Source organism: Haliotis cracherodii, unplaced genomic scaffold (assembly GCF_022045235.1).
Source record: "Haliotis cracherodii isolate W230 unplaced genomic scaffold, xgHalCrac1.p SCAF_2, whole genome shotgun sequence".
NCBI classification, from domain to species: domain Eukaryota; kingdom Metazoa; phylum Mollusca; class Gastropoda; order Lepetellida; family Haliotidae; genus Haliotis; species Haliotis cracherodii.
This window is the reverse complement of record NW_027266275.1, coordinates 6,958,851-6,971,999: the sequence shown is the minus strand read 5'-3', so window position 1 is coordinate 6,971,999 and position 13,149 is coordinate 6,958,851. Positions and strand designations below refer to the sequence as shown.

At 41.9% G+C, this 13,149-nt stretch overlaps 1 protein-coding gene across 2 annotated transcripts in view; it reads left to right on the top strand.

Annotated features, from left to right (window-relative positions):
* LOC139469633 (cadherin-99C-like) overlaps positions 1-11,630 on the top strand; it is a 35,232-nt gene extending 23,602 nt beyond the window's left edge. For both annotated transcript variants that reach the window (XM_071251859.1, XM_071251860.1), the window contains exons 20-25: positions 421-491; positions 2,230-2,452; positions 8,231-8,443; positions 9,533-9,655; positions 10,601-10,744; positions 11,267-11,630. In XM_071251859.1, coding sequence (XP_071107960.1) covers positions 421-491; positions 2,230-2,452; positions 8,231-8,443; positions 9,533-9,655; positions 10,601-10,744; positions 11,267-11,473 — 981 coding nt within the window. In that variant the 3' untranslated portion in view covers positions 11,474-11,630. The remainder of the gene's footprint in view (positions 1-420; positions 492-2,229; positions 2,453-8,230; positions 8,444-9,532; positions 9,656-10,600; positions 10,745-11,266) is intronic.
* The last annotated feature ends 1,519 nt before the right edge of the window (positions 11,631-13,149 follow it).

Here is a 13,149-nt window from a genome sequence, read left to right as displayed (position 1 = left end):
TGGCAACCTGTCTATTTACCTAGTAAATATCAACGGATGCCACACGTGCTTTTATAGAATCATTTAGAACATTCTGTCCATGTTGATGCTTTGTGAAGTACAAATCGAACAGTGCTCTGATTATTATTATTATTATTAAAACCTTCTATTAGCCATGGGTCAACCTTGCATACATTCATGAATACAGGCCTTCTTTTTGAAAGTCGATTCCAATACAAATTGAATCGTGATCACACTTTTATAATGTATCAAAAATATGACGAATGCTTTGACATGAGATGACATCCACTCCATAACGTCTTCACTTCTTGATTTACAGTTTCACATTATCATACAAGCAAGCAAAATACAGACTGTCACGCATTTTTCACGATTATGATTTTATTTGCAATAATCACGCATCCATATTTGTTTATTTAGGCCACTGACGTTGATGAACCAAACACGGACAGATCACGTGTGGTTTACAGTTTAATGGGGACATCGTCGATGTGAGTACAGATGGTGTGTGCTGGCTAAGTCACTACATGAAAAACCCGTGAAGATTCCGGGGTAGAATAGGTCTTCAGCAACCCAAACTTGCCGTAAAAGGTGACTATGCTTGTCCTAAAAGGCGACTAACGGGATCCGGTGGTCAGGCTCGCTGACTTGGTTGATGCATGTCATCGATCCCAATTGAGTTGATCGTTGCTCATGATATTAATCACTGGATTGTCTGGTCCAGACTCGATTATTTACTGACCGCCGTCATAAAGCTTGAATATTGCTGAGTGAGGCGTTAAACAACAAACCAACCAACCAAAACACCACTACATGAAAACCATTAGAATATATATAGAGTTGTGAAAATAAAAGCAGCAAAATCAATTTCCATATTCATAAGAAATCAATACCAAAACCAGGGTCGTTTGTCAATTCCGTCTATATTATGAGCCTGTGTTAAGGAATAACTATCACACAGTGATGACACCAAGTGTGTGTATCTTGCAACCGTGATTAACACATGCAAAGGCAGGTCAATTGTTCCTCTAAAAACAACAACATGAGATTATATGGTACAAGTCAAAAAAGGGAATTGCATCTCACATCATCCTTGTCAATGATGCGTCCAATTTGGAAATGTCTTCCACAAGTCTACTATTAAATGTTTTGAAAGCTTTACTGAGGTTGATCAAACTCATTCTGAGCAAGAGTCGTTTGACGCTCTTTGAAATCTCGGTAGAAAAAGCATGCTTCATTGTACCTTGAAAATTTGGATGGAGCTGAGGAAATATTGCTCGACATGAAGGGAAAGATGTCTATTGGAAAGTTCAAGTCATCTCTCTTGTCATACAGTCTTGTGTAAAGTGTTTTGTCACTCTGAATCCTAATGCATAAATCTAAACAGGAAACATATGAGGAGGGATCACTGGTCTGCTTATTTCTTGTTCAGATGGGTAAATCAGTAGCAGGGAATTGGCTATTTGATGGTTATTGATCCTCGATTTACCTGAAGCTTAAGTTAAAGTTCTTGGCCAAATTACTTTGTTTTAACTCGCCAATCCGAGCAGAAATATCACAAGAAGGGGAGCACAATTGGTGCCCATGGGGATGCCTACTTCTTGCCGAAATGACTTTTCCCCAAATTTTACGTAGATGTCATCAATGAGGAAATCCAGCATTTCAGAGGTTTTCTTAGGTAACTTAGGTAAACTTCAGTAAACCATAGCCAGAAAGAGGTGGTAAATACCATTGGTACACAGCAGGTACCAGTGCGGGCAAATTGCCGGGACAACAACTGTTTGTCACTGCAATTGACCACTAATGGCTACTGCAAATGTCTATCTCAAACGTCTGAAATATGTTATTAATGACGGACATACTTGTCACAGACTGCGAAATGAATAACTATGTATTCTTCTAATGTGTATGATATTAGATGTGACCCGTTACGATCCGGTTAGAAAAGGTGTTCAGCAACCCATGCGTGTCATAAGAGGCGACTATGCTTGTCGGAAGAGGCGACTAACGAGATCGGGTAGTGAGGCTCGCTGACTTGGTTGATGTATGTCATCGATCCCAGTAGTGAAGATTACTGCTCATGATACCAATCACTGGATTGTCTGATCCAGACTAGATAATTTACAGACAGCCGTCAAATAGCTGGAATATTGCGGTGCGGCGTTAAGCAACAAACAAACAAACACACCAACAATGGATGTTCCAGGTTCAATGCTTGGTCTCTCTCAGGTTCGAGATCGACGCCCAGTCTGGTCAGATATCATGTGGGTTTCCGGACCCTGCCCACCAGCCGATACACGAGCTGACCGTCATAGCCACAGACAGCGCCAGTGATGCCAGGATGTCAGCGGTGACGGTTGTGGTCAATGTCACTGTCCCCATTTTTGGCGTCAAGAACTATGAAGTAGTTGTGTTGGAGAACGCTCAGGATGTGCCAGTTGTCAACGTAACCGTACGTATATGTAGTAGTGCTAGAGAACACTCAGAATGCGCCTGTTGTGACCGTTACAGTACGTATATGTGGTAGTGCTAGAGAACACTCAGGATGCGCCTGTTGTGACCGTTACAGTACGTATATGTAGTAGTGCTAGAGAACACTCAGGATGCGCCTGTTGTGACCGTTACAGTACGTATATGTGGTAGTGCTAGAGAACACTCAGGATGCGCCTGTTTTGACCGTTACAGTACGTATATGTGGTAGTGCTAGAGAACACTCAGGATGCGCCTGTTGTGACCGTTACAGTACGTATATGTAGTAGTGCTAGAGAACACTTAGGATGCGCATGTTGTGACCGTTACAGTACGTATATGTAGTAGTACTGGAACACACTCAGGATGCACCTGTTGTGACCGTTACAGTACGTATATGTAGTAGTGCTAGAGAACACTCAGGATGCGCCTGTTGTGACCGTTACAGTACGTATATGTAGTAGTGCTGGAACACACTCAGGATGCGCCTGTTGTGACCGTTACAGAACGTATATGTAGTAGTGCTGGAACACACTCAGGATGCGCCTGTTGTGACCGTTACAGTACGTATATGTAGTAGTGCTAGAGAACACTCAGGATACGCCTGTTGTGACCGTTACAGTACGTATATGTAGTAGTGCTAGAGAACACTCAGGATGCGCCTATTGTGACCGTTACAGTACGTATATGTGGTAGTGCTAGAGAACACTCAGGATGCGCCTGTTGTGACCGTTACAGTACGTATATGTGGTAGTGCTAGAGAACACTCAGGATGCGCCTGTTGTAACCGTTACAGTACGTATATGTGGTAGTGCTAGAGAACACTCAGGATGCGCCTGTTTTGACCGTTACAGTACGTATATGTGGTAGTGCTAGAGAACACTCAGGATGCGCCTGTTTTGACCGTTACAGTACGTATATGTGGTAGTGCTAGAGAACACTCAGGATGCGCTTATTGTGACCGTTACAGTACGTATATGTAGTAGTGCTGGAACACATTCAGGATGCGCCTATTGTGACCGTTACAGTACGTATATGTAGTAGTGCTGGAACACACTCAGGATGCACCTGTTGTGACCGTTACAGTACGTATATGTAGTAGTGCTAGAGAACACTCAGGATGCGCCTGTTGTGACCGTTACAGTACGTATATGTAGTAGTGCTAGAGAACACTCAGGATGCGCTTATTGTGACCGTTACAGTACGTATATGTAGTAGTGCTGGAACACATTCAGGATGCGCCTGTTGTGACCGTTACAGTACGTATATGTAGTAGTGCTGGAACACACTCAGGATGCACCTGTTGTGACCGTTACAGTACGTATATGTAGTAGTGCTAGAGAACACTCAGGATGCACCTGTTGTGACCGTTACAGTACGTATATGTAGTAGTGCTAGAGAACACTCAGGATGCGCCTGTTGTGACCGTTACAGTACGTATATGTAGTAGTGCTAGATAACACTCAGGATGCGCCTGTTGTGACCGTTACAGTACGTATATGTAGTAGTGCTGGAACACACTCAGGATGCGCCTGTTGTGACCGTTACAGTACGTATATGTAGTAGTGCTGGAACACACTCAGGATGCGCCTGTTGTGACCGTTACAGTACGTATATGTAGTACTGCTAGAGAACACTCAGGATACGCCTGTTGTGACCGTTACAGTACGTATATGTAGTAGTGCTAGAGAACACTCAGGATGCGCCTATTGTGACCGTTACAGTACGTATATGTGGTAGTGCTAGAGAACACTCAGGATGCGCCTGTTGTGACCGTTACAGTACGTATATGTGGTAGTGCTAGAGAACACTCAGGATGCGCCTGTTGTGACCGTTACAGTACGTATATGTGGTAGTGCTAGAGAACACTCAGGATGCGCCTGTTTTGACCGTTACAGTACGTATATGTGGTAGTGCTAGAGAACACTCAGGATGCGCCTGTTGTGACCGTTACAGTACGTATATGTGGTAGTGCTAGAGAACACTCAGGATGCGCCTATTGTGACCGTTACAGTACGTATATGTAGTAGTGCTGGAACACATTCAGGATGCGCCTGTTGTGACCGTTACAGTACGTATATGTAGTAGTGCTGGAACACACTCAGGATGCACCTGTTGTGACCGTTACAGTACGTATATGTAGTAGTGCTAGAGAACACTCAGGATGCGCCTGTTGTGACCGTTACAGTACGTATATGTAGTAGTGCTAGAGAACACTCAGGATGCGCCTGTTGTGACCGTTACAGTACGTATATGTAGTAGTGCTAGATAACACTCAGGATGCGCCTGTTGTGACCGTTACAGTACGTATATGTAGTAGTGCTGGAACACTCAGGATGCGCCTGTTGTGACCGTTACAGTACGTATATGTAGTAGTGCTGGAACACACTCAGGTTGCGCCTGTTGTGACCGTTACAGTACGTATATGTAGTAGTGCTAGAGAACACTCAGGATACGCCTGTTGTGACCGTTACAGTACGTATATGTAGTAGTGCTAGAGAACACTCAGGATGCGCCTATTGTGACCGTTACAGTACGTATATGTGGTTGTGCTAGAGAACACTCAGGATGCGCCTGTTGTGACCGTTACAGTACGTATATGTGGTAGTGCTAGAGAACACTCAGGATGCGCCTGTTGTGACCGTTACAGTACGTATATGTGGTAGTGCTAGAGAACACTCAGGATGCGCCTGTTTTGACCGTTACAGTACGTATATGTAGTAGTGCTAGAGAACACTCAGGATGCGCCTGTTGTGACCGTTACAGTACGTATATGTGGTAGTGCTAGAGAACACTCAGGATGCGCCTATTGTGACCGTTACAGTACGTATATGTAGTAGTGCTTGAACACATTCAGGATGCGCCTGTTGTGACCGTTACAGTACGTATATGAAGTAGTGCTGGAACACACTCAGGATGCGCCTGTTTTGACCGTTACAGTACGTATATGTGGTAGTGCTAGAGAACACTCAGGATGCGCCTGTTGTGACCGTTACAGTACGTATATGTAGTAGTGCTAGAGAACACTTAGGATGCGCATGTTGTGACCGTTAAAGTACGTATATGTAGTAGTGCTAGAGAACACTCAGGATGCGCCTGTTGTGACCGTTACAGTACGTATATGTAGTAGTGCTGGAACACACTCAGGATGCGCCTGTTGTGACCGTTACAGTACGTATATGTGGTAGTGCTAGAGAACACTCAGGATGCGCCTGTTGTGACCGTTACAGTACGTATATGTAGTAGTGCTAGAGAACACTTAGGATGCGCATGTTGTGACCGTTACAGTACGTATATGTAGTAGTGCTGGAACACACTCAGGATGCGCCTGTTGTGACCGTTACAGTACGTATATGTAGTAGTGCTAGAGAACACTCAGGGTACGCCTGTTGTGACCGTTACAGTACGTATATGTAGTAGTGCTAGAGAACACTCAGGATGCGCATGTTGTGACCGTTACAGTACGTATATGTAGTAGTGCTGGAACACACTCAGGATGCGCCTGTTGTGACCGTTACAGTACGTATATGTAGTAGTGCTAGAGAACACTCAGGATGCGCCTGTTGTGACCGTTACAGTACGTATATGTAGTAGTGCTAGAGAACACTCAGGATGCGCATGTTGTGACCGTTACAGTACGTATATGTAGTAGTGCTGGAACACACTCAGGATGCGCCTATTGTGACCGTTACAGTACGTATATGTAGTAGTGCTAGAGAACACTCAGGATGCGCTTATTGTGACCGTTACAGTACGTATATGTAGTTGTGCTAGAGAACATTTAGGATGCGCCTGTTGTGACCGTTACAGTACGTATATGTAGTAGTGCTGGAACACACTCAGGATGCGCCTGTTGTGACCGTTACAGTACGTATATGTAGTAGTGCTAGAGAACACTCAGGATGCGCCTGTTGTGACCGTTACAGTACGTATATGTAGTAGTGCTAGAGAACACTCAGGATGCGCCTGTTGTGACCGTTACAGTACGTATATGTAGTAGTGCTAGAGAACACTCAGGATGCGCCTATTGTGACCGTTACAGTACGTATATGTGGTAGTGCTAGAGAACACTCAGGATGCACCTGTTGTGACCGTTACAGTACGTATATGTAGTAGTGCTAGAGAACACTCAGGATGCGCTTGTTGTGACCGTTACAGTACGTATATGTAGTAGTGCTAGAGAACGCTCAGGATGCGCCTGTTTTGACCGTTACAGTACGTATATGTGGTAGTGCTAGAGAACACTCAGGATGCACCTGTTGTGACCGTTACAGTACGTATATGTAGTAGTGCTAGAGAACACTCAGGATGCGCCTGTTGTGACCGTTACAGTACGTATATGTAGTACTGCTAGAGAACACTCAGGATGCGCCTGTTGTGACCGTTACAGTACGTATATGTAGTAGTGCTAGAGAACACTCAGGATGCACCTGTTGTGACCGTTACAGTACGTATATGTAGTAGTGCTAGAGAACACTCAGGATGCACCTGTTGTGACCGTTACAGTACGTATATGTGGTAGTGCTAGAGAACACTCAGGATGCGCCTGTTGTGACCGTTACAGTACGTATATATAGTAGTCATATCAATATCCCAACAAATAATTCGTGTGATCTCGGAAGTCCTATTGCGCCAGCAGTCTGGTCGTGAGATCTTCGAGATGTTAATAAACCAGAAGTTCCGGCGTGGGAACTCCAATTGTAATTACATCAGCTTCCGAGGTATGCCACTTGTATTTGTCGTCTAGAGAACACCATGTCTTATTATATCAGCGGTTTAGTCTTGGGACCCCGAAGTGTTATTAAACCTGCAGTTTCGCCGTTGGAACACCAGGTGTTAGCCCAGTTGGTCAAACAACTGAATGTGTTAACAAGGTGTAGACAGGATAAGTTTAAATTGGTGTGGTGATTATTGCTTACTTCATTGTAGGCGGGTGGAATGAAATGGCCTTGATCTCTGTTGATTGATGGCTTGTGGCGGCGAATGCATATGTGGACTGCTTCTGTCAGTTTTCTTTAGTGAAGTCATGGAGGTTGTTGCCTTTACAGTATTAAAGAAGTTGTTATCTATAAATTATGTCTACTTGTCATCCGTCAACTTCTAAGTAATGCCTATCAAACAATTCACTGAACGTGTTGGTCGATACACCGAGGATAACAAAGGTGTAAATTATTTATCTTGGGGTCACTGAACACATCGTCTTACCTTTAGTGTTACGTTAACGAATTCAAGCAGAGAGAAGTCAATGAAGCGGACTTAAAATATTCTGAAATGTTTCCTTTAAAACACAGATATTTACGAATTGCTCTATTCCTCCATCCATCACATTCAAGTGACGTCTGAATTCGAGTTACACATTCCATCGACTATCAAAATAATATGTAAACATATATAAAGATACGGGTCATTGAAGATCCGGGATAGAATAGGCTTGTCGTAAAAGGCGACTAACGGGATCGGGTGGTCAGGCTCGCTGACTTGGTTGATGCATCTCATTGTGTCCCAGTTGCGTGGATCGATGCTCATGAATTGTCTGATCCAGACTTGATTATTTACAGACCGCCGCCATATAGCTGGAATATTGCTGAGTGCGGCGTTAAACAACAACAATGCAAACATGCACTAATATCTAAATAAAATCGACAAAAAAAACCATATTCATAAACAATTTCTGCCAAGCACAGAGTCGATGGTGCGATTCCGACTATATCACGAGTATGTGTGTAAGTCTTTAAGATGTACTTTCGTTTATTGAACATAGGCTGATAATCGGGACCAGTCCGCATCAGCAAGTTACATGTTCACTGCTGGAGATTACCAGAGCTTCAGCATCAACCCACAGACGGGGGAGATTAGGACAGCCGTCCCACTTGACTATGAGAGCAGACATGAATATGTGTTGGAGGTGTCCACGTATTACGGTACACTGAGTAGTTTACCATCGTCTACAACAACAGTCAGCGTCGCGGTCGCAGTGAGTAAAGAATATATTATATATATATTTCATGATCACATTAGCCAGGCGTGTAGTTTCACATCACTATTATCAATATTCTAGCCATATCACGAAGGTGGTCGCCAATAATTACCACCGAGAGAATCGAACCCTGGTCTTTGGCGTGACGAGCCACGACTTTAACCACTAAGCTATCATACCGCCTCACATGTGAATTTGGAAGTTGTATTTAGGAAATACGTCAACAATATCAGCTGGTTGACAAACCGGCAAATGTTTCTTGTTGTTTGTTACAACTGTATTTGTAAGGCCGTTGTGGAGACGGTACATGATAGTTTGATTGTTGTTTAACGCCGCACTCAGCAATATTCCAGCTTTGTGACGGTAGTCTGTAAGTATTCGAGGCTGGACGAGACAATCCAGTGTTTGACACCATGAGCATCGATCTATGCAATAGGGATACGATGACATGCACCAACCAAGTCAGCGAGCCTGGCCATCCGGTGTCATTAGTAGCCTCTTACGACAAGCATGGGTTGCTGAAGACGGTGGATGCACAATGCTCAGTTTGATGATGATTTCAATGTACCAGCTGCCTGGCCTAATTGCACAGCATCATGAATAAAACTGTCAAATATCCAACATATTGTTGATATACGTCGTAATTAACTATGCCCTCGTGGGTTGCCTCCCTTAGCAGTGCCAGAACCCGCTGATGATGTGTTCTAATTCCTTCTCTTGTCTCGTAATGAGGATAAATAGTTTTATAATCGTTCCCATGTCTGAGGTGTACAAGAAATATACTTTTGACCAACGAATTCACGTCCCTACATAGAAACAACAAATGATGGTTATTTCATTATAAGAACTTAACATATACAGTCTGTAGTAGGAAGAAAATACATTTTTATAAGTAAACTACTTCATAACAATATGATTACGAAATTATCATTCAGTCAAGAAAGTGTTTTAGTTGAATAGATTGTTTTAATGCATTTATATTTGTTAAAACAGCCTGGTAATGTACGCTTGCTATAACAGCAATTCAAATATCGTTGTACCACACGTATGTACAGTTCCTGATGATATTGAATGTTCTCTACGAAGGACGTGAATGACGAAAGCCCCGTGATATCAGTGTCTGGCGGGCCTATCAACGTCTATGTCATGGGTGATGCTGCTGTTGGAACACGCATCCTTGACATCAATGCGGTGGACGGCGATCCCGCTGTAAGTAGAACTTATAATGTGTGTAAAGGTTAGTGTCAAAAGGAATGATTGAATACTAGTATGTCAGCGTCAATTGAAGTTAGTATGATTGAATACTAGAATACTAGTATGTCAGCGTCAATTGAAGTTAGTATGATTGAATACTAGAATACCAGTATGTCAGCGTCAATTGAAGTTAGTATGATTGAATACCAGTATATCAGCGTCAACTGTAGTTAGTATGATTGAATACCAGGATGTCAGCGTCAATTGTAGTTAGTATGATTGAATACTAGTATGTCAGCGTCAATTGAAGTAAGTATGATTGAATACTAGAATACTAATATGTCAGCGTCAATTGTAGTTAGTATGATTGAATACTAGTATGTCAGCGTCAATTGTAGTTAGTATGATTGAATACTAGTGTGTCAGCGTCAATTGTAGTTAGTATGATTGAATACTAGTATGTCAGCGTTAATTGTAGTTAGTATGATTGAATACCAGTATATCAGCGTCAATTGAAGTTAGTATGATTGAATACTAGTATGTCAGCGTCAATTGTAGTTAGTATGATTGCATACTAGTATGTCAGCGTCAATTGTAGTTAGTATGACTGAATACCAGTATATGCGCGTCAATTGAAGTTGGTATGATTGAATACCAGTATGTCAGCGTCAATTGAAGTAAGTATGATTGAATATCAGTATGTCAGCGTCAATGGCAGTAAATACGATTGAAAACTGGTATGTCAGCGTCAATTGTAATGAATATGATTGAGTATTGGTTCGTCAGTGTCAATGGTAGTAAGTATGATTGAAGACTGGTATGTTATTGTCAATGGTAGTAAATAGTATTGAATACTAGTATGTCAGCGTCACACGTATTGCATGTAGTAAGTATGGTGCATAATTTAGGCTATTTCACTGTCAATCAACGATAAAACATACACTTGGCGTTATTTTCCAGAATACTCCAAACAGCAATGTCAGGTTCTACATCGCTAGCGTTACTCCAAGCCACGGAACTGGTTTGTTTGAAGTCAACCAAACTACAGGAGAGGTAACCGTCGCCATGCTTCTTGGGGACGCCACCCAGTCAACAAATTACACTGTAAGTAAAGACAGCGATGGCTACATCATTGGTACTGTATTATCTGGTCATCAACGGTGTCTTTTGTTATCATAATATTTTTCTCCCGTGGTCGACAAGGCATACATTACAGCTACACGAAAAGTCTGCATGCGCGTATGTGCTGAACTGCACCCTTTTGCTGTCTAGATCCACTGCGTTTGAATCCCAGACAACGCTGATTACAATCCTCTGTTTGTTAGCACCAGACCAGATATCTCGCCGAAGTGGTAACTGGCTTCGTCTTGTGTCACCCTGGGTTCATCTAGCATTACGCTGTAACATCACAGCGGCGACACGCACCGACACGTCACTCGTCTTCATGGCTTAACCTTCATCTTCACGCATCTGTTTTGCTAAATGTATTAACACAGTGCGAATCATAGACTGACTGCTGTTAATACGTCGAAGTTTGAAAAGAGTGTTTATCCATGTAATTATAAATAATAATTATTATGATTTCAATCCAATTTGCACATGAAACTGAATATGTTGTCTCTTTAGCTTCAAGTGGTAGCTTCAGATGAAGGAACCCCTCCGAGAACTGATGACATCCTCGTCACTGTGTACATCAGATCTGCATCTGCTTCTGATTGCACGTGCAGCACCCAGGAGACTAATGGACAAGCTCCTGCCACGACGACCACATTTGGCACCTTCTTGTTTCTGACCTCCCTTGCTATTGTCTGTAATCCGATGGTAGTCTTTTAGCTTGCCCATACCTTTTGTATATCTATCTAATCAATATATTCCAAATGTGCTACAACGTGCTACTTCATGTATAACTCTGTAATGTCATATTCTGAATTGAATAAAAAAACTATTTTAAAAAAAGAGAGAGAAAAAAATTTATTCCAAATGTCATGAAAACCACATAAATTCACTTTGTCTCACTTGATTGTCTTGCCCATCGCTTGATCACTGCTCGGGACCCGATGGTTTACAGGCCGGCGTCGCATGGCAGGAGTACAATTTTGCCACGTCGGCAACAAATTTAAACTCTCTCCTTCATGCAAATTGTGTGAGTGGCGAGTGATACCAGTAGGGCAGAACATTCTTACACTTTTCGCGAACACCTGGTGTTATTACTGATTTTCAGTGATCCATTCGCTATGTTGCCTTATTCCCTCAGTAGAATATGTTTCGGCGGATTATTTTCTGGCGTTGACGTTTTATGTGTTATAGTGCGCAATTTGCTCTAGTGGTCCTTAATCTGCCAATATAAATTTGTTAGGTTCACTGTGTGAGCATTGTTTGATCCAGGAACAACACATTTAAAGAAAGTATATGCCAATTCGAAGTTGGCCATACATATTAAAAAATAAAGTTACAGTTGACCAGTCAGAGCAAACTGTGACGTCTACCCTCATCAAACGTTTGGGTATTATAAGAGCAAGACAGAACTATCCAAATGACTGCACCTGTAATAAACCTTGGAACGCACAAGTTGCTCTACCTCATCTCTAACTACATAACCCTTACTTCTACCTCTCACGTGTGAGCCATTTTCATGTGTTGTCACGGAAATAACATTTGAATTTCTAGTTTTATTTTATGTTTAATATGTGTATTGATACTTGTTCAACGTCATCAATATTATTTAGCCTTATCAATAATCAGAGAGTATAAAATTATATATATATAAGGCTTGCATAAAGGACTCCTATCGTGAGTTGTACCGTAGTATTTCCTAAATAAGGTAGCATCAATATAACATATATTCCGCTGACGTTGGCAACACTTGTATTTCGTTCATATATGTTGTTGTTTGTAATCTATACAGCAATGTTCCAGTTTACACACTGACATATATATATATATATGCTGCATGTAGGGACTGGTTAGCTTGTGACAAGCGTGATCTCATATGTTTTACATTATATCGTGTTATGTGGGAGATTCTGCAACAACTGTTATTCCCTGGCGTTTTATATTTCTATGTAACATGGACAAAAATTCGACAAGGGGATACAGGTATATGAACATGTGGATGAAGATATACATATAAAAATAAAGAAAAATAATATTAATATTTTTATATAGCAGTGAAAATTATTGTTAAACAATGATTGTAACTGTATTATATTGTTTCTGTTGAGATTCAGTAGAACTTCATTGCATTGTATTTGGACAATGATTAGTTTTCAGGAATGTCGTATAATTTCATGTAAGCAGTGGAATTTATTATATTTAGAAGCTCGAGTGATCTGTAAACTTCCGGAATAGCATGGATGGATTTTAAACGTTATAGAAACATGTGGAATATTCAGTGATGTTCTTGTGACACTGGACTGGTCAAGCACTGAATGGAAAGTGTTTGAGGCTGGTTAGACAATAGACATAAGTGGAGCGGGCACGTGCCTGTCATTTCACATTTCATCAGACAT